Below are 22,817 nucleotides of genomic sequence, written 5' to 3'. Positions count from 1 at the left end.
AATATGGTCTGGTGCCCTAGTTTATTGTAGAAAAGTAATCAATTGAAAAAACAGTATTTTTTATTCTATAAAAACATGATGCATGAATATGGTTTTATGAAAGCACCCAATCAAATCTCAGAAGATACCCTAACATATACGGCATCTAACAAAATATCCATGTTCAATCCTTGCTATGGGAGTAAATACAACACAACCTGTACATGGTAAAATCCTATAAATAGCAAATGAGGTTGGTGACTAGTTTATCTTTCATTCTGGTTGTGATGGCTGATGGAGGAGATATTTTCAAGAAGTAGCCCTGCTTCTTCACTTTGTGGTACTTAGCATCTCAAGCCTGTTCTATCATTCAAGAGGTCATTACTGATTTGTATCTACACTCTATTTGCTCCACAGTGCCCCACTAAGCTGGTAGCTATAAAAACAATGTTGTGTGCATGTTAAATTATTAACTGGCTTGGCATCCATTGCTTTTTATGTGAGAAAGTTTGATACTTCTACCAGGATTAAGTGAAGAATTGTTTCCTAACTTCCCTCAGAATAGTTTGCATCCAATTTTAAGGTCGCAATCCTTTCATGCAGGCTTTCTATAAGAGGATAATAAGTCCTATGTTCTTAATTCTTTTCAAACTTCTATAAACCTCATTGCTATTTCCATTTATGGCTCTATATTCAGGAATAAAAAGCATTGTCCGGGGCTGCTCCAGATGTAGATCATCCAAGGCTTTGTACAGTTGCCAAAAAATCCTTTCTTTGATACTCCGGCCTCTCTGTGTGATGATTTACATCCACCCAAACCAGCAGATGGGGCCTTGGCTTTAACTACTCTTCCAAAGGACAGCATGCCTGACAAAGTAGCACTACTCGAGCCTGGTCTACAAGTCATGCAGCACCATTCAGTCCTTGCTGCACGAAAGGGAACTATTTAGACTAATACCACATCTGAAATTTGAACCCTTAATTGTTGATGCTTTGGTGTGTAGTAACCAAGTAAAGATATGCTAGAATGAAATGTAACCTAACTAACACAAGAGACCCCAATTGTATGCTAGGCCCTCAAGTATTTAAAGAAATGCCTTGGTAGTTTTGAATAACTTTCTCAGAAAAGCTGATGGAATATTTAATTAAAAACCTAACAGGCCATACTGTGTTTGCTCTGCATTGTATGTACTTCTGAGGTAGCATTAAAAATACTAATGTGTAGTTAAATTCATAAAGGAAATCAATACTCTAAAGCAAAGCACTTTCAAACATTAAACTATATTCTCATACATCAGTTCACTTTGTTCTTTCTTCTGATTCAATTTATTACACGTACATTGAAACAGACAGTGAAATGCGTCGTTTACGTTAAATAACCAACACCCCTGAGGGTGTGCTGTGGGCAGCCCACAAGTGTTGCCACACATTGCTGCACCAACACAGCATGCCCACAATGCTCAGCAGAACAACAAAGAGTACAATAAGCAGCAGCAAAACAAGCACCATTCCTCTCTCCCATCATTGAGGACACAAAGTCCTCCCAGCCATGAAGACACATAGTCCTCCAACCCCAAAACAAGGTGTCTCCAGCCTCCAGTGGACTCAAGGATTCGCAGACACTGGGCCTTCAACTTCCCCAGTGGACTCACAGACTTTTGGCTCTGGTTCATTAGAAGTTCTATCTTTACCAAACTACTAAGTCTGCCAATTCTTTAGTAAGTCCTAAGTAGTACCCGACACTCACTGTAAATTGAAGTTTATTGGCTAATGGGCAGGAGTTACAAAGGTAAAGTAAATGGGAGATGTTTGGAGTTTAAAGAAAAATAATGGTATTAATATCTCTGCCTCCAACTGTCACCCCCAAACCTGGCTCCATCTGCCCCCTTTCTTTCCTCTCTCCTAATCTGTTGCTACGTTATCACCCACAAAGCCATGAACCGCTACCTTTCTCTCCTCCCCTCCTCTAACTGTCTATCATCCTCCTCTTCACCTGGCTGCACCTATCACCTACCACCTACCAGCCCCTGCCTCACCCTTCCCTCTCACTTCTTTCTACTGCCCACCTCCTCTCTACCTTCTCAGCCCTGATGCAAGGTCTCAAAAGGAAGTGTCAACTGTCCCTCTACATCCATAGATGCCAACTGGCCTGCCAAGTCTTCCAGTATTTTTTTTTTGCTCAATAGTAACAATATTTCAAATTGGTTTACCAGTTCATACTATTCCAGCCAGTAAAAGATGTTAGAACAATAGCAGCTTTCAACACAACTTTTGAATAAATAAAATATTTTCAAATATTACGTGACAAATTCCACTCTCAAATGAAGGGCATCGAACTATTGGCAACGCAAACACGAGGAATTCTGCAGATGCTGGAAATTCAAGCAACACACATCAAAGTTGCTGGTGAACGCAGCAGGCCAGGCAGCATCTCTAGGAAGAGGTACAGTCGATGTTTCGGGCCGAGACCCTTCGTCAAGACTCCTACCTGAAACGTCGACTGTACCTCTTCCTAGAGATGCTGCCTGACCTGCTGTGTTCACCAGCAACTTTGAACTATTGGCAACATCAGCCTGGTAAGCATTTCTGTAGTTTAGTTCTTAGAAGGGTTCAGCGATGTACCAATTCCGCATGTTTATACTTTTACAATTCACTTCCTTTTGGTGACAAGGGAAAGCGGATTTATGATTCTCTCGTCAGAATAAGGAAGCTGGGCTTGGTAAAATAAATCTGTAGAGCTAGCATACTAAACGGGCTCTCGCGTGATCTGAAAAACATCCAGACAAGCAAGAATTCGCTCTATAGAGTAAGGATGCAACTTCCAACAACCCTGCGTCATTTTAGTCATGATGTTTTGTTACGTGAAAGTAATCCAATGAGAGATTTATGACGTTTCCACAATACAACTAATAGAATTCTCTGTGCGTGCTTTTAAACAAGAGAGAGAAGTTTTTCAAAAGACTTACAATAGCTACAAGGAGTGTATTAAACAAGATAAGGCTTGCTGTAGTAAACTACAATACAGAAACCTGAAACTATAAAAATGTTAAAAGCATACACCGTTGTTGTGTTGTATGTTGCTACGCCTTCATTTAAAACATCAATTATCACGCAAAGCATTTGTATTTACACTGCCACGAATTACAAAGCGTCTCTTACTGTGCATTTTCTATTTAATTTATTTATTAAAATTCAGGACGGGAGAACGAGGGACATCGCTGATTACCACTATGAAAGTGGTTAGCATAAATGCACGAAATTCACAAACTCGGGAAAATAATGATAACTACACCGATCACAAACAGTGGGGCTGATATTATTACGTTCTAGTCAGGAACACGTTTCAACTGTTCTAATTTTCTGCAGCCAAGATACTTCTTACAAATTAGATCGAAGTTTATTACTGTCTGTAGTGCAGGAATGTGCAGGCTCTGCACTGAGATGGAAAAAAAAAGCGGGTAGAGCAAAGGGGAGCTTTGCAATATCTTTAATCCTGTCGATGTTCTCTTTTTTTAGTCAAGAATTCGTGCCTTCACTGCACTGCAACTATCGGTTTCCAAAGACTTTGTCTGAATATGCACGCCGACAGTATGAATATTCTATCGACTCTTACAAAACCTTGATCATTTCTTTCGAAACTGGCGTTCACGGCTTTGTTTAAACTTACATTGTTGACTCTTAACCGCAAACAACTGCTAATCCTCATTTACTTCAAAAACTTGTGCAGTTTGGTGACTTTTTATCGCCGAAAATCTAAAATAGTTTTCAGCATCCTTCGCTAACGTGCTTTAAACAAGTTTAAATAACTGAAGGGCTCAAAATCGAAGAAATCTACTTCACGATACACGCTGCTCAAACGTTCCCATAAAATCAATACAAGTTCCTGGAAAAAGAATGGTGTGGATGAAGTGAGTTTGTGGTACCTACACTGAGGGTTGGGCAGCCTCTGCCATTCTTTGTGTCTGATCCCAATGAAGCAGTGTGGGCTCGATCCTTTTCCCTGGAGCATGCAGGAGGGACTTTGTGAGTAAAAATCCACCAGCTGTCCTGGATTTACTGTCAACACATCCATGCAGTCAAACATTGCGGAACAGGACAGAAATCAAAACGTAACAGAATAAACGGCAACAATCCACCGTGCTTTTTTCTCTCTCCCTCTTTCTTTGCTTCAGTCAAACAAGGGTCGGTAGATTGCAAATTAGCATCAGGCTTCACAGCAAGACCACTGAGTCAGAAGAGGACAAGGTGGCCAGAATTAGAAACAGGGATCATGTTTGAGTTCTGTTTCTGTTGTTGTGACTGGGACCCAGAATCATGGTCAGTCCCAGCTGCTGAAGTCGTGATCCTGTAATCAATCCAATAGTTCATTTACTATTTAAATATCTCGACACGACCAAGCCCAAAAAGGGAGGCGCAGCCTTGCTTAATCAGAATAATATCATCGATTCCACAGCTTCGCTTCTCTCAACGGCCTCGGAGTCTCAATGCATCTTTTTAAAATGCTTCTTCAAATGCCTGGTTTAATCTTGATGAAGTAAAACACTCAAGTTTAAACCGTATTTGCTGTCGTGTCCCCTTCCCTCCGATGTTAGGTAAGATGCCTTGGTGCTCTCTGCTGGTATCTCTCCTCCCTCCCTCTCTGTCACTGGGTTAAAAGGATTCATTTGCTTAATATATGCGCCTGAACTCTCACTGAACCCTTTCCCTGGCAGCTAACCTTCAAATGACCCTTCGCCATTCTGACATCACATTCAGCCCCTCTCAATCTCTTCTTTTTCTCTCTCTCAGTGCTGCAAATATTCCTGTCAATCAAACCAGAGACAGCGAGGACTCCTGCAGCCAGCAACGGGGGGGGGGGCGGGCACAGAAACAAGGATAACAAGAAGCTGATAGGACTTTACACTTTGGACAATCCATACAAAAGATAATAAATAGCTTTTCTGATGGGTCATTTATAATTTTCTCACAGCAGTTTAAAAAAATAAAATTAACACAAGGTCTGGAAAGGAATATTGGAGACTGGAACTGCTTTGTTAATGTAGGAGCACAAACTGGGAGGGTTATAAAGTTATACTACATTTATTTTAAACAATATATGGAGGACTAACGCTCCTCCCCCCCCCCACTGCATCCCACACACCTCCTAGCACTTCTACATTCAGAATTAAAATTTTGCAGTATAATAGCCTGATTTTATCAAAAAGTATTAAATGGCTACATAAAATATAGAGAACATAAAATATTGCTGGTACTCTCTGCACTATTCTGGGAATGCAAAGATTGGCACAGTTGTGATCGAAGATGCATGTGGTTCTGTTTTCAACTGTCTACCTGTTTATGTTTGACTAGTTAGATCTGCTGATGCCCTACAATATGGTCTATGAGTTGAAAGTTTAAATTGAATGCAGTGTCAAAGCTGATAGCATGATGTTGGTTGTGTTTAAAGTTAAAGGTTCTTCAGGCAGAATATATCATACATTATAGTTACATTACACAGAAAGCTGACAAACCTAAATGGAAAGCCAAAGTTCAAAACTGAAGACATCATGATTGCATAGTGAGAAACTAGAGATCAAGGTGAATGAACAGTTATTACATTTTCCATTATTCACATGAAAGCTTTAAGATTTTAAGAGGACACAATGACAGAGGCACGTAAAGAATGAAATCAAAGGTACAGGGATAAACATGCATTTGAATCCTTTCAGAACCTCAGGGCATCCCAATGGTGCATTCACAATTGTAATGCATCCAACTTAAGCTAATATCTTGCACAGCAAGATTGTTCAAATGTCAATGAAACATGGTGAAGATCTTATCCACTGTTCTTCAGAATTTTCAAGGAGTTTACGTACATCTGTCTCTGTTAACACTGTGGTGCACTCCTAGATTGTTTGTTAAACCTGATCCCAAAATCTTCTGATTCAGAAAAAAAGTGTAACTGTCACACAGAATGTGAGTAGGTTGGACGATGTATTTGCGCTTTGGGAGAAAAATACTAATATATTGACTTATAATAATTTTGTAAAATGATTGTACTGTTATTAGAGGCTACGTTACATGTATGGGAGTGGGAGTAAACCCATAAGTGTAAAAATAGAAGTCAATACAGACTTATAAATTTTTAAGTTCCTTCTATGTGGTAAGCACTGCATTGGATATTGGTCCACAGAGACTCTGTAAAATAAAAACAGGAGCACAAGAAAGATCAAAAGTCTAATTTGATCGCAGACATTCAGATAATAGCTGCAAGATATTTGTAGTTTCTCTTTTCAAATCTCAACTAAGTATGCCTTATTGAATTTCCTAAAACAAAGCAGAGTAACATTCTTTAATTATTCATTTTTAAAATCACTTCAACATTGTTTATCTTTGACCACTTCAGTCAGTAATAACTAAGTTGTAAAACACCTTGGAATGCTTTTCTTACTTTGAAGGTCGTGAGTGTAACAAGAAGTTGATATTACTATCTGGAGTGACTCTGAACCTCTGAAGAGAGCAGTACCTGTTCCTGACTGCATCATGTCAAAAGCATTCATCATATGGCTGAATCCTTTATTTTCGTATCTCCCTGGAAATTACATACTTGCAGGCATAGGAGAGCCTGAGCATCCTGCTCCACCCGTGGTCTACGAACACTGCCTCGCTATTCCTCTTATGCACTATTTATTTTTTTTTGCAGTTTATAGTAATTTTTATGAATTGCACTGTACTGCTGCCACTAAACAACACATTTCCCAACATATGTCAGTGATAATAAAACCTGATTCTGATAGTTAAGGTATGCCAACAATATCTACTAAGGAGCTCAATCTAAATTAAGATGAAGTGTGAAACAACCACTTCCTTGCAATTAATAATACCAGTCTGAAAGAAATGGTGTACTGAATGAAATTGGGTTTGTGCTTAACTGCCAAGATTGCTTTCCCTCAATTTTCCTTCATAATCATTCTTCCTTTTTTTTTGATGTGGGATACACTCATCAGCCTGTAGCATTCTTTAGGAAAAATGTGTCCTTTTCCCCCAGCCAAAATATAATAGCAGTAAGCTGCTCTGAGGCCAAGTCCAGGGCCATGAACTGGAGGCCCACAGGCAGCCCGTCCTGCAGTTGGAGGCCCATCTATATACGTGTGAGGGGTTTGGTGGGTCAGAGGGTGGGAAAAGGGCTCCTTTTGCTGTCACTGTTGCTGTTTGTGTTGTTCTGTTCTGCTGAACATTGTGGGCATGCTACATTGGCACTGAAATATGTGGCGACACTACGGGCTGCTCCCAGCAAATTCTTGAGTGTGTTGGTTGTTAATGCAAATGATACATTCACTGTATGTTTTGATGTATATGTGATAAATAAATGAATCTGAATCTAGTGTAACGTAACAAGACCAGAACAATGGGGCAGCAATCACCTCTGCTATTCAGTCAAGACACTGAGAAGCTACGAGCTAGATTTCAAGTGCTCCTAATAGAAATAGAAAGATAACAGTTATCTCAGATAATGAGTAGATTCTGATTGTATAGCAGTATTGCCAAAAGACCATTTCCACCCTTAACATGGAGTTATATGCAGTTAATAGAAATGGGTGCTGCATTTACATCTGCATTTGGAAGGAGCCTCATCTTCATTAAAAACTTAGAACATAGAACATAGAAATCTACAGCGCATTGCAGGCCCTTCGGCCCACAATGTTGTGCCGACCGTGTAACCCACTCTAGAAACTGCCTAGAGTTACACTACCGCATAGCCCTCTATTTTTCTAAGCTTCATGTACCTATCTAAGAGTCTCTTAAAAGACCCTATTGTATTCACCTATTGTCGTAAGTCTTCACTGCCCACTTTTAATTCACTATCAAATGACCCCTACTACAGCATGAAGCTGTGAACAATGTGCAAGGACAGAAATGAGCTTGTCTGCAAGGCAACTTCATTTGAATGGCCAAACTGCTGAGATTCCTACATATTGGTCACTTATTGAGTTACAAAGGATAATTTAGTACCTGTAAAACAGTGTGTCAGCTTAAATCAAAAGGAAGAATGAATTGTAAGGTAAGTACAATAGATTTCATTTAATTGGGACACATCGGGATCAGTACATTTTGGCCCAATTAAGCAGTTACTTATTAGCTGGCGTCTCATGGAAAAAGTTAAAACAGTATAAAAAAGACAAACAATTATTTAACAACTTATGTATTTAACTTGCTAACTTAAAAATTTACCACTCCCTAGAATGACACAAGACATGTCTCAAAGGATGGTTCTTCACTCTGTTGCTGTCAACAAAAATATCACAGTAAGAAAGAAATAGTGGCAAGGGCTGCTATTTGCAGATAATTCTTTTGGCAATGGGGAATTTGCGCTTCCATACTGTTTGTCAAATAGTGAATTGGTACTTTCACTGTTTTTCTACATGGACTAATGTCACAAAAATTCTGTGTTCAGAAGATGAAACAAAATCATTTTGTAGCTGTTTTGTCTCGGCATAAATCGTCTGAATCAGATCTGGAATACAATCAAGTTAATGGCTAGGTGTCCAAAACAAGAACACAGTAAGCAAAATTACAGAAGAAATTTTAAAAAATGTTCTTGGGATTAACTTGAGGACAATGTAAGAAACTAATTATTGATTTACATAGTTTATGCAGTAAAAGAGCACAAACATCCCACTGATATCAGAGGGATTGTCACGTTCACTGCTGAGAAGAGCGATTGGCATGTTTTCTGTTTAAAAGGTGCTCGTCAGGCAGAAGCTGTGACTTTAAATTACCATTTGAACAGGGTCTATGGGGTTCCTAATGTATTTGCAAGCTAGGGGGAAAGAAAATCTCCCACCGCTTGCCACAGTTTCTTCAGAATTGGCTGGCCTTGTGAATGGGAGGCCTGTGATGGGTAACCGTCCTTCAGCTCTTTTGCACATCTCCATAGCAAATGCCCAGATGAAAAATACTCTTTGAAAATCTCATTATGGAACTTGTGAACATACAAAGTTAATAGTGACATTAAAAATAATATGGGACTAAAGGCTGTCAAAATTTAATCCTTTGTTATTTTTTTAAATGAAGGCTTTTTTATTTGTGTAACTGTTCTCTTAGGATGTGGAGTGGTGAAGAATAGAGAAAATCCCAAATCACCCAGAACAGGTATGCTGAAAACAACCTATCATTTTGATTCAAATTAAACTGGATTAAAAGGTCCAGTACACCTCCATATTCAACATACATGGTAGAAATTATGGAACTGGCAAATTCCTGCTGGGAACAATGGTGCTTCTCATGTGGCCTAGAAATAGCAATATTCATACATAGATCGAAAACACAGGAGAGTACAGCACAGGAACAGACCTTTTGGCCCATGATTGTTGTGCTGAACTAATTAAGTTAATTAGATTCATTCAGCTCTCTCCAGAGAAGTTACTTTGCAATGTAATTCTGTAGTTGACTGAAACATGACTATTGAGTATTGGTGGGGGAAGGGGATAAATAAATTGCTCAAGAAACTTTGATTAATTCTTTAAGAAGAATATAAAATAGTAACCACAGCAATCGCCAATATTCCCATTCACATTGATTTATCAACCATACAATGAAAGATTTTGCTATGCTACAGCATCTTGGACTTTGGAAAAAGATGAGGAGTAGACTAAACCAAATAAATTTCTAGACAACAAAGGACTAGAAGTTAAATATAACTGAACAGATTGAACAAAACTTACTTTTGTTTGCTTTCTCTTCCAACAAACCACAAACTTAACAGCAATGGAATGGAGACAACCACAGTAGAAACTACACGATATCATATTATTGTGGACTAGGAGTAGGGATACATATTTGAAATGGCCATTTGCAACATATTAATGTTTCATTTTTCTGCAAACAATATACTCTTGGTGTTAGCCACACACTGGCAGTACACCAGTAGCACAATGCTTTCTGTCCCAACCAAATGGATAACTCCACTCATACTCTAACAACAATGCTGCCCCTGCCTTCAGTACAAGAACAGATAAAAACATAATCACTGACAATTGATAAATATATCAATTTTAAGAGCCATAACTACTTTCAGAGTAGATGCACAACTTAAATTGATGTTCATGGAATATTACAGAGGTATGGGTACATGGGATTCAGTAACATACCAATAAATTAAAGTTTCCCATTGTATTCACCAATCAGTCACAGTTAGTTTTTGGGTCAGGAAGGGAGCATACAACAGTTACTAAAAGGTAATTAAAAATGATGATATAAGTTATGAAATAAATCACTATCTTAAGTAGGTCAGATAATTAAGGTTGTCTGTCAAAACTTTAGCTCCTGCACCATAGAATTTTCCATTTGTTTGTGCAGTTTGTTCTGAGTTAAGATTACTAAACAATTATTTATTTTAAGAATGAAATAAAATAAAGGACTATTCTAGATAAAAATATACAGATACAGCCACCTTGGCTAAAATCTGGGATTGCCACTCCCAATGTTGTGAAGGTCAAATAACACAGGCTGTGTCAGTAAATAATACCTCAGAGTGTGCGAGATCACCAATGGGGCTATTTTACTGCTCATCAGCAAGGCTGAAGAAAGCTTCAATATTGTTTGTTATCAAAACCCACAGGAAAATGAGTAATCCTTCAGGGCACCATTACAGGCATAATGTGATCAGCAGAATTAGTCTACCGCTGCAACTTTACTCAGTTTCCCAGACAACAGTGGGTTCAGTATCACGTGCAATAGGGTCACTCCAGAGTTTGGCACTGAGGTTGACCTAAGACTGCAATGCAGGCTTCCCCATCTATTGGGATGCATAACCAAGATGGTTTACACACAGAAAGTCCAACAGCCTAAAAATTCTGGTTAAATATGAGTGGAATCATTTGAAACTAATTACAAAATTTGACATACACACTAATTATTAGCATTTCTCTTAGTTAAAAAGAAAATAGAAACAAGAAAAAATGTCAACTTCAGTCGGTCATTGTTGACGAAATACTTTAAGCAGTAAATCTCGCTTATCCAAATCCTCTTTACCCCCTTCTCATTACTCATACAGGCCCAACGCGAGGGACAGTGCAGTGACAACAATGAATAGTGGCCATTAATCATACAAAGAAAGAAAAAAATAAAGCTAAACCAGTTTACCATTCATCATGGGGATGGACAAAAGCATGGAGACGATGACTTTTATCCTCAAACACATCCCAGATTTTTCATAAAATATAAAAGAGAGAAAAGAAAAGAATTTGAAGGGGAAAAGACTGAAATTCTTTGTTGGATCAATGTTTTTTAAATCTTTCTTTTTAACTTGAAATGTCCTGAATAATATTTAACTTGATTCTCTGTTCCACTGCTTTCTCATCAATCTACCTTTCACCCCTTCCTTTTATGTATTTCATACTATTGTAATGCACTATTCAATCAGTACCCCAATCAAATATTTAGGCCTTTGTGCTTCTCACTATCTGTGCCCTTTGGTTCAAAGGATGTCATTAATCCAACTCATCGTGAACTATACGAAGGGGTTTCAGAAGAAATATTCAACGTATCCAGAATCCACTAATAACAAAAGGATAAAAACCAGTGGCCTTCCTGTCACCACTCTACTACAGGGGACTGACGGAGGCCATTGGGCAAAAGAGCTAAATGTTGCCACTGGGCTAATCTTGCATTCTGTTACCAATACATAATCATGAGGGGAAAGTATTTCCCTACTTGCTTCATGCTGATGCCCTGTACAACTATACACATAAAAGCAAACACAAATCAAAAGTGCAGCCTTAAAGCCTCCCTACAAATATAACTCAAGTGTTACAAAACAATGACTTTTACCAGTATGTGTGTTACATAGAACCAGCAGAAATGATTTATGAAAATTTCCAAATTTCACTTCACTGACACTAGTTGATAGAAAGAATCAGAATCAGGTTTATTATCACTGGCATAAGTTGTGAATTGTTGTTTTGTGGCAGCAAGACAGTGCAAAACATAAAAATAGCCATAAGTCACAAAAAAGTAAAATAATGCAACGTGCATTATTATTCATTTTATTTTATTTAGAGTTACAGCGCAGGATATGCCCTTCCAGCCTAAGCTGCCCAGCATCCCCTGATTTAACCTTAGCATAATCATAGGACAGGTTACAATGACCAATTAACCTAATAACTGATACATCTTTGGACTGTGGGAGGAAACCGGAGCACCTAGAGAAAACCCATGCATTCTACAGGGAGGACGTACAGACAACTTACAGAAGACTGTGGAATTGAACTCCAAATTTTGGAACACTCTGTGCCGTAATAGCACACTATGCTACAGTGGTGCCCAATTATTTCATAATGCCTGGTTGTTCCAAATTATTTCACAGTACAGTTTGAAGTACAGTCAATATTCTGGTGTAGGCAGCCCATTTGCAAACAGCAAGTCTCACAAAAGAAAACTGAAATAAATGACCACGATCTTGTGTTTAAGGTGCTGGTTGAGGGTTAAGTGTTAGCTAGGAAATCATTAAAAAGAGCGTTCTTCTCTAATGCCGTAGTGGGACCTGTAATGACCATTTTAGAAGCAGACTGGACCTTGGGTTAATGACTTATCCTAAAGGAGACAATTCCTCAGTACTGCATTTAAGTGCCAGACTAGACTCTGCACTGATGCCCAGAACAATAACTGATTTTGAGTAAGCGCTAACACTGATCCAAAATTGATAAGTTATGAAAGCTTTCTTGATCTGTAGCACAAAAGGGTGACTCCACAATATTTTCAGTATGATGAATGCAAGAAACAAATTAAAACTAAATCTTCTGTTGATATTTCACACCTTTCTAATATCAAGTACATGAAAGCCAATAGTACAGCAGAGAAGAATCTGTATCAATAAGAATAACTCAGTTAATCCCAGTGGCCCTACTCTCTCCTAGTATGGCTGCAAACTTTTCCTCTTCAGGTATTTATCCAAATTCTTTCCAAATCTATTTTCATCATAATAACTCAGTGCATAAGAACATTTTCCTTCAAAGTTGTTAAACCCTTCAGACATTGGAAACAGTTTGTTTATTCTAACTTGTTTAAGACATTAAAAATTGCAAACATGATCAAGGGCAACATTAATATAATTCTCAAGCTGCAGCTGTATATGCAACACAACTTTGGAAAACAGATTCCCTACTACCCTGCGCCATGATAGCAGTCTTGGCAACATATGGGATGCCCTTTTCAAACACTATCCTAGACAACAGAATACTTAATGCAATTTTTTATTAATCACTTTCTATTAACATAACCCCGTCAGGTGACAGGCTATTCCCTTTTTGTCAATCACATGGACAGATAGAGTTCACATGACCAGGGTAAGTGCAGATATAATTGAGTAAGTTTTAAATAATCTCAATCACTCTTAACTATTTCACAAACTCTCCATTCAGTCCACTAACTTGCTGTCAGCTGTATAACATCCATTTAACATCCCCAGTGGTAGCTTTCATTTACCAGAAATCCTCTGCAGTGTGACTGAAAACTGAATTATACCACTCAGACAAAGGCATATCTGAGCATGGTGATACTCACCAGTGTTTTATTCTTCCACATATTCATCAAAGGACAGAACAAGTCATGTCATGCACAGCAATTAGAATCTCACTTTAAGCAAGATCAGTTGTCTCACTCCTATCCTTATATAAATCATAGATGTCTCAGCATGCCATATTGATATAAATAACCTGATACGTAGAACAGATATCTGAGAATGAGGTAACAGAGGACAACCCCAATTGTGTAAGGGGGTCAGATGAGTTGAAGCTCAAGGATATAAGTAAAATATAACAGAATCCTGAATCTGGTTATATCTTCAAAGTGCCCTGTCAAAATACTAAGCATAATGCTTGACTTAGGTGGGCAGGATTCTGCACTATGTAAGTGGAGGGACAAGGCTAGGACAAGATAACGGGAGGCACCACTGGAAGTTACAGCATCACCAGCCACAACAAAGATTAAGATTAGCTTTATTTGCCACATGTACATCAAAACATGCAGTGAAATGCATCAATTGCATCAAGGGCCAACGCAGTCCGAAGATGTGCTGGGGGGAGCCCACAAGTGCCGCCACGCTTCAGGTGCCAGCATACAGAGTATTGAAAAAGTATTCAGCTCCCACAACTATTTTCACATTTTACCAACTCATTTTCTAAATTTAAAATATATTGAAGTAGAACTTTTTTGAGCTACTTACCAACTCACACAATTTGTTGATGTAGAAAATTGGAAAACCACCTGCTTTCAATTAATTCATAAGAATAAATACCCCTCCCTCTGTAAAGTTCAACAGCATGGTAGATTTTCAACAGCCCAAACCAAAATGAAGATGAAAGAACATTCAAGACAAGTCAGGGAAATGATAATAGAGAAGCACAAATCTGGGGGAGGGTACAAGACCATCTCAAAGGCACAGAATATACCTTCGAGCTCAGTGCAGTCCACAGCGAAACCATAGCCACACTGTCTCGATCAGGCCACCTCTCTAAACTTATTCACTGGAGGAGAATGGCACATGTAAGAGAGGCTACTGTGATGCCAACAGACACTCTGAGTGAGCTGCAGAAGTCAGTGGCTGCAACTGGAGATGAAGTTCATGGCTCCACATTCTCTACGGCCTTGCACAGAAAGGGTATTTATGGAAGAATGGCAAGGAAGAAGCCCTGGCCTAAAAAAAAGCACATCTTTGCCTGCAAAGATTTTGCAAAGTGTCCTTAGAAGATACTGCAAAGATATTGACTGATGAAACTAAAATGGAACTTTTTGGTCTCAACATTAAGTGGTGTGCGTGGCGTAAATCTAATACCGTGCATCAGCCAGATAACACCATCCCTTCTGTAAACTATGGTGGAGGTAGCATCATGCTATGGGGATGCTTTTCAGCAGCAAGGACGGGAAATCTGGTCAGAATTGATGGGAAGATGAATTCTGCTAAATACAGAGGGATCCTAGATAAAACCTTCTAGCCTCTGCCAGAAAGTTTTAGCTGGGGAGGAAATTAAGACTTTCAGCAGGACAGTGACCTGCAGGCACACTGCCAGAGCAACCATGGAGTGGCTTCAAATGAAGAAAATTGACGTCCTTGAGTGGTCCAGTCAGAGTCTTGACCTTAACCTGATCGACCTTCTCTGGCAAGACCTCAAGATTACTGTCCACCCAACCATCCTCGCACAGCTTAAGCAATTTTGCAAGGAGGAATGGGCAAATCTTGCTCCATCAAGTTCTGGAAAGCTAACAGAGACTTATCCAAAAAGACTACTGGCTGTAATAGCTGCAAGAGGTAGTTCAGCTAAGTACGAGCAAAAGGGGATGAATAGTTTTGAACTGCTTACATTTCAGTATTTTAATTTGTAGTTTCTCTTGCTTTACAATTTTCTGTTTTTGGGCTCTACTGTGAAAAAAGGGAGCATGTGATTCAAAAATAAAGATTCTCAGTTAAATTGATCAATATCCCTGGTTGTAATTACTCATTGGTGTGAACTAGAGGTTGGGGGATGAATACTCTTACAAGGCACTGTAGCATGCCCACGATTTACTGAACCCAACCCGTACATCTTTGGCATGTAGGAGGAAATCAGAGCACCCAGAGGAAACCTATATGGTCACAGAGAGAACATCCAACCTCCTTACAGACAGTGGCAGGAATTGAACCCCAATTGCTGATCGCTGGTGTTGTAAAGTGCTGTGCATGAACTATTTTGTGGATATGTTACACTTATATTTTTTTTTCGCCTGACTCATGCTCAAGCACTAACATAAAGCCAGTAGCAGGCCTTGTAGTCTAAGCAATTGACATCAGTGGTCCAGACTAGAATTAGCAATAAAATTGATCATTGCCCATGAATACATTTGGTCTATTCCTCATAAGTCAAATAAAACACAGCACTTAAAACCTTTCTCGTGCAAGAATGAGTAAATTGCATTGGAAAGTAATGCCAATATGACAAAAGTGATATAGCAAAACACAGCTACACAAATATTTAATTACAAGATTTTTCAAAATGCAGGCAGAATAAATAATGGCAAGCAGTTTCTGAGATAATATTAAGCAAAATGCAAAATGCTTGTATCTTTCTTCTCCATTTTCCAGCACCTGCAGTCTCATCCATCTCCATTTGGAAATGATGTTTCTAGTTTATTCATTCATTCGTGCAGTGGAAATGAAGAACCATGCCTTCTTGAACTGAAGTTCTAGCTTAGAATTAGAACTGATGAGTTCATTGGCTGATGCCCCATTCCAGGGACTGATACCTCACTGCAGCAGTGAGGAATGGAACTGTCAGGGGTGTCTTTTGGATGTTAAATTGAGTCCCTGTATTCCCTCCCATATTAACGTAAGGTGTTCCATGACATTATTTTGAAAAAAGATCAGGGGAGAACTCTCACTATCCAAGTCAACATTTTTCCATAAACCAACATCACTAAATTATCTGCTCATTTATTTAACTATTTGTGGGAGCTTACAATGAGTCTCCTTTCACGTATGAAGCAACACTTTGGGAAAGTGAAGGGACTTGTTAAAATACAAGACATTTTTCTACACACAGGAATAAACTATACTGCACATCAACGTTTTTCATACAGTCATGCCCTGGATTGGTACATAATTCAGTATTTGACCTACTCTTGTTGCCTTGCACTTTTACATACACCTTTAGATGATCTGCCAGTTACAATACACATATACACAGCAAATTGGGTTGACCATTATTGAGTGTTTGACCCCTGTCTTATTCATTTAACTCTGAACACCGATAGGTTTGTTTCAGCTACTACAGTATGAGTATGTACCAAGCCTTCAAAGCACTCCAAGGACGATTATTGAAACTAAATGATGAACCTAGATTCTGATTTTGTTTAAATGATACTGCAACACTGGGGAAGCAACAAATTATTGAATTCGCAATCAACTAACTCTGCTCTGTTTGGCAGCATTTAGCTAAACTAACTGGGGTTGAGGAAAAAAAAGCCACATAGTTTATGTTACTCTGACAGCAGCTCAAAATTCTAACCCCTTTACATTGTTAAAATGGTAAAATATCCTCACAAAGATACAACTGTAAAAGAGCACTCTTCAGACCTAATCCATGTAATTACATGACAAACCAGAGCCTGTAAATCACCTTTTGGACCTTTGGCAACAGAGAGAAGACAAAACCAAGGAGTAATAGTAGAGAATTCACAATACAGAAGAAATCAACTTTAAAACTTTGTAAAGTTTATCTAGTAACAGTTTATTTAAAGCTGACCTGCACACCGTTCACACCACTCAGTTTGCCTCATCTGTTCAGACAATGCCAACAATTAAAAGTAAATGGTCTGAGATTCCAAACACATTCTACTCTGAGTCAGGATTACACATGTGGGTTAACTCTGTCATACTGACATGTGCAGAGCATGTCTGAGTGAGAAACTATCAGTGCTGAGGGGGTAGGCAACCACCTTCCCCAAATACCTTGCCAATTGAACAATAAATCATTCCGAGCTTGTGCATCAAATTGAAATCATACACCCTTTCCCCAGCACACGTTTGGATTCTGGAAAAGATAATGCCGAGTTGTTTTTAATTTATCACTTTTTCCCAGTATTTCCCCTGCAATTGATTTCTTTTCCACTCTTGAAGACAGACATTAAAAGTCTTTCAATCAAGAAAAAGACATTCCCCTCTTCAAGAGAGAGATCCTTGCAGAAGAATCTTGTAGATATTTCCATGATCAAGAATTTCCAAGATCCACTGTACTTAATTTGAAGGCTACTGATTCAAACTGAAATATGGACTGGTAAAGACAGTTTACAGTGCTTGTTCATCACTGCTCCTGAGAAGGAGGGGGTGACGAGGCACCTTCTTGAACTGCTTGTTATCCTTCTAAAGAAGGTGTTCACATTATTTTGATTGGGGGTGAGGGGAAATACAAGGATTTAAACCAAGAATTAGTAGGATACATTTCCAAATGAGGAAGGTTTCTGATTTAGAGAGGAATTTCAGGTAGTTTTGCTTCCTTATCCTTCTTGGCAGAAGTGGTTGCAGATTTTGGAGGTGCTGTTGGAGTAATCTATGTGAGCAATAGTAGTGAGTTCTGTAAACATGCAGCCACAATGTACCAGTCACAAAGAAAGTGTATATTCAAGGCGTGAATTGGATGCCAATCAAACAGGCTTTGACCTGGAAGCTATTGAGCTCTATAATGGCTTTTCTTTACATTTGAACCTCGAACAGCATGTGGGTAACCTATTTAACAGTTGTGGGCTTTACATTTAAACTTGAAGTGCTCTTATTTGAGGCTTGCCAACAGGAGTCAGCAGGTTAGAAGCTGAGAGTGGAAACTGCATTTGATATATCTCCCTCTCCAGCCTCCTACGACAGTCCTTCTCCCCAGGGGACAGGGGTCCTCTGCTCTAGGCAAATTAAATCTGGTACCATAAAAAACAAACAGAAAATTGTTGGTGTAGAGATTAGAAGAACAAAATAGCTCTTGTACTTGAAAGTGTTGTAAAAGTGTGTAAATCACCGTTACAAACAAAATATTCATTTGATTTCTTAAAAGGGTGGCGTGGCCTGTGATTTTTTTTCTTTCTGATTCACATAGCTTAAGGGTTTAAAAGAAATGAAAGAGCTTAAGTATAATAAATATTTCACCAAGCTCAGTGGAATATAGAGAACCCCTGCCATAGCAGGGGGCCTCAATTTGATTCTGGGCTGTCGAAGGTCATGTATAAAATAACATATAAATATCCACGGACACACAGGCTGACCCTTCTTTTTTCCCTAAATTGATAGTAATATTAAGGTCAGTTAAACCTATCATCAACCCCTCAGCTGGCCCAACAAATTCTTTGTTCGGGGTGAACCATCCACAAGGTTCTTCAGTAAGATCGCTCATTTGCTCCTGTGAAGAATAGGGAATTTCTTATTGTGTGACGGAGCAGTGAGTGCAGACATCCAGGCTCACTAATGACTGCCTTCAATAAGCCTGACAAGTCTCATTACATCAATTACTGAATCCATCTACAGCCCGAGGCACCGAATGTTTGATTTTATTTCAACATTATCTCAGTTCCAGAAGCAGAGAAAATGACTGGAATACTGAATCAGAGAACGGAGGCACCAGGAGGAAGAAAGGATCACTTGCCACTTTGCATTAGGCATAGTGGATTCATTCTTTTCCACTGTGTAGCCACAGTATGAACATACAAAATATTTCATTCAGAAGGCTTTGGGCTGGCTGCAAAATCTCTTTACCTTGTGCAACATCCACCTCTACATGTAAGAACCCTATTTTTCTCAGTGCCTTCATCAGGTTATGTCTTTCAGTTTACTTGGACATAATTATCTCAATATACAGTACCTTGTAAAAGCATTCAGCCCCCAACCCCTTGTTCACATAAATGAATGTTACAACCCGGGATTCTGATCAATTTAACTGAGAATTTTAGTTCAAAAGTATTCATCCCTCTTTGCTCAGTACTGAGTTGAACCACCTCTCACAACTACTACAGCCAGTAGTCTTTTTAGATGTCTCTATTACCTTTGCGCAACATAAATGTGCACAATTTACCCATTTTGCCTTGCAAAATTGCTCTAACTGTGCCAGATTAGTTGGAGAACAGCAGTGGACAGCAATCTTGAGGTCTTGTCAAAGGTGTTCAATCAGGTTAAGGTCAGGACTCTGACTGGACCACTCAAGGACATCAATTTTCTTCATTTGAAGCCACTCCATGGTTGCTCTGGCAGTGTGCTTTGGGTCACTATTCTGCTGAAAGACAAACCCTCCTCAGTTTAAGTGTTCTGGCAGAGGCCAGCAGGTTTTCATCCAGGATCTCTTTGTATTTAGCAGCATTCATCTTCCCATCACTCCTGATCAGATTTCCATTTCCTGATACTGAAAAGCATCCCCACAGCATGATGCTACCTCCCCCATACTTTACAGAAGGGATGGTGTTACCTGGCTGATGCACGTACCACTTAGTGGAGGCCAAAAAGTTCCACTTTAGTCTCATCCGACCACAAGACCTTCTTCCACATCTTTACTGTATCTTCTAAGTGACACTTTGCAAAGTCATAACGGGCAAAAATAGATTTTTTTTAAGCTAGAGCTTCTTCCTTGCCACCTTTACATAAATACACTGTTTGTGCAAGGCCTTGAAGATTGTGGAGCCATGAACTCATCTTCAGTTGCAGTCACTGACTTCTGCAGCTCACTCAGAGTGTCTGTTGGTGTCACAGTAGCCTCTCTTACATGTGCCATTCTTCTCCAGTGACCAAGTTTAGAGGGTGGCCTGACCTAAACAGTGTGGTTTAATATTTTTTCCACTTTTTCATGATAGACTGCACTGAGCTCCGAAGGTATGTTCAGTGTCTTGTACCCTTTCCCAGATTTGTGCTTCTCTATTATTATTTCCCTGACTTGTCTTGAATGCTCTTGTCTTCATTTTAGTTTAGTCTGTTGAAAATCTACCATATTATTGGACCTTACAGAAAGAGGGGGTATTTATTCTTACAAATTAATTGAAAACAGGTGATCGTCCAATTTTCTACATCAACAAATTGGGTGAGTTGGTAAGGTAATATACAGTATTGCACCTGAGGAAAGTTAGCGTACTAATTACAAAGGGGAGGAATACTTTTTCAGCCTCAATTTTGGTTTTTAATTTTTAGTAAATTGTTGACAGGTTTTAGAGCTTTTCTTTTGTACATGATACACAATATTTTGTAAATTAGTTCAAAAAAGTCCTACTTCAATACATTTTAAATTTAGAAAATGAGACAGTAAAATGTGAAAATAGTTTTGGGGACTGAATACTTTTTCACGGCATTGTATGCATGTTGAGAATGCTGCCAATTGTTTTTCTGCTATGGCACAGCCACGCTTTCACTAAATTATTCTTTTCTGGGAAGGAGGGTAGACAGGCAGGCAGTCATGTTTGAGCACCCATCCCAATGCCCTCAAATTGCTGACCAGCAACGGTAGCGTAGCAGTTAGCATAACACTTTACAGCACCAGTGATCGAGGTTCAATCCCGCTGCTATCTGTAAACAGTTTGTATGTTCTGCCATTGACCATGTGGGTTTGCCCTGGGTGCTCCAGTTTTCTTCCACATTCTAAAGACATATGGATTAGGGTTAGTGAATTGTGGTCACAGGAAGTATAGCTGCCCTCAGCACATCCTCAGACTTTACTGGTCATTGAAGCAAACAACACATTTCTCTATATGTTTCGATGTACCTGCGACAAAGCAAAGCTAATCTTTATTTTCATGTTTTGGAAAGGGTAATTTAAAACTGGGGGAGGAGGGGGAGGAATACTGCCCTACCTCCCCTATCATTGTGATTCCAGTGAGATAGTAGTACTGGGATCAGATACAAAGATTTCCGAAAGGCAAGAAACGTGTCAATATTTAAGGCTATTGTCACTTGGGGTAGCTCAATGGCATAGTTTGTTGAGCCGTGCCTTACATGTTCTCCTTGTCATTACATGCGTTTCCTCCCACATCCCAAAGATGTGTATGTTGTTGGTCAATTGGCCACTGAAGTCTGGTGCTAGTGTATAAATGAGTGGGAGAATGTCGGGGGAATTGATGGGAATGTGGGGAGAATAAAATGAGATGAATATACAATAGGATAAAAGTAAACAACTATTTGATAGACAGTGGAAGCTTGGTGGCATGAAGGGGATCCTGATACACAGTATACTTTTATCGGACCAAGAACCAAAATTTCACGAGGGAAATCTGGAGGGTTAAGATTTACCCCGGCAAAAGAGAAAAACTTGTAATAAATATACTTCCAATGGAATAAAATTCAAGACAATGCTGAGCAAATACTGAGTCCTGAGCTGTCCCTTTCTCTTCCACTCTCTTCGTAATACATTAAAAAGTTAACAAGGTACGGCTTTTACAGAGTATTCACTTCGGCAAGGACAATAGTATAGATGAGTTTAATTAGCAATGCAGCAGCTTTCCTGCTTTGTGTGACCACTGGTATGCTTGGGAGTCAATAGACAAGTCAATCTATTCACGAAGGTTGCACAGCAAAGTATATATGTTTAATAACCCTGTCGGCATCAATAATTAATTATACCAGTACATCTCCATATCAATGATCACAGGCAAATTGGAAAGATTCCCCTTGCACAGTTGTTGGACTGCTCATTTTCCACTTTCTAATTCTTGCCGCATTTCTATTTTTATTAAAATAGCTTGATTCATCTGTCAAGAAAGTGACAGGATGAAACATTTTGTCCAATTTTCCATGGGAACTTTTATTTTCATACTTGAATGGACAGATGGAGCTACATCTTGTAGATGGCTCCACCAACACTGTAAAATGTCCTTAGTACTACACAAAATAGTCAATTAGGTTAAGTGCTTAAGTCTCTGGACTGGGGATCGGGTCGAAAACCTGTTGATTCTAGTGCAAGAATGTTATCAACCGAGCTTACGTTGACTTGTTTACATGGACCTACAGTATTAGTGTACAATGTCTTCATAAAAGTATATATTTATATGTGTAAAAGCTTAATGAAATGTAAAGATTTACATTTTTGAAAATGCAATAAAAACAAGTAGCTTGACAAATATGGAGTCTTTCAACTTGTGGCTGAGCTCACTAGGTTTACGTTTTTGGTGGGAATGTAAACTTCTATCGAGTATGTTTTTTTGTATAACTTGATCTGGATGTGCCAAGCTGTACAAATCCAGGGTTGCTCTTAATGTGTATAGTGAGGGTTCCTACAACAACAGAAAGGGTTGGTCTTACAAAGGTTCCTAACTGTGCATTTGAGCTAACTTAGCCAAAACTACAAGTCCATGCAGAAGATAATGATGGTGATTGA

At 39.0% G+C, this 22,817-nt stretch overlaps 1 protein-coding gene across 19 annotated transcripts in view; it reads right to left on the bottom strand.

Moving 5' to 3' along the window:
• Positions 1-22,817, bottom strand: part of raraa (retinoic acid receptor, alpha a) — an 866,000-nt gene that overhangs the window by 148,898 nt on the left and 694,285 nt on the right. The window contains exon 1 of one of the 19 annotated variants that reach the window (XM_072249128.1): positions 3,907-4,298. The exons of the other annotated variants lie outside the window; for them this stretch is intronic. Within the exon in view, the coding sequence (XP_072105229.1) occupies positions 3,907-4,063 (157 nt within the window). The 5' untranslated portion in view covers positions 4,064-4,298. Of the gene's footprint in view, positions 1-3,906; positions 4,299-22,817 lie in introns of those variants that run through there. 19 annotated transcript variants of the gene reach the window in all.

The sequence above is a fragment of the Mobula birostris genome, chromosome X, assembly GCF_030028105.1.
Source record: "Mobula birostris isolate sMobBir1 chromosome X, sMobBir1.hap1, whole genome shotgun sequence".
NCBI classification, from domain to species: domain Eukaryota; kingdom Metazoa; phylum Chordata; class Chondrichthyes; order Myliobatiformes; family Myliobatidae; genus Mobula; species Mobula birostris.
Note: the sequence above shows the minus strand (reverse complement) of the source record. Positions and strands in the feature narration are given on the sequence as shown.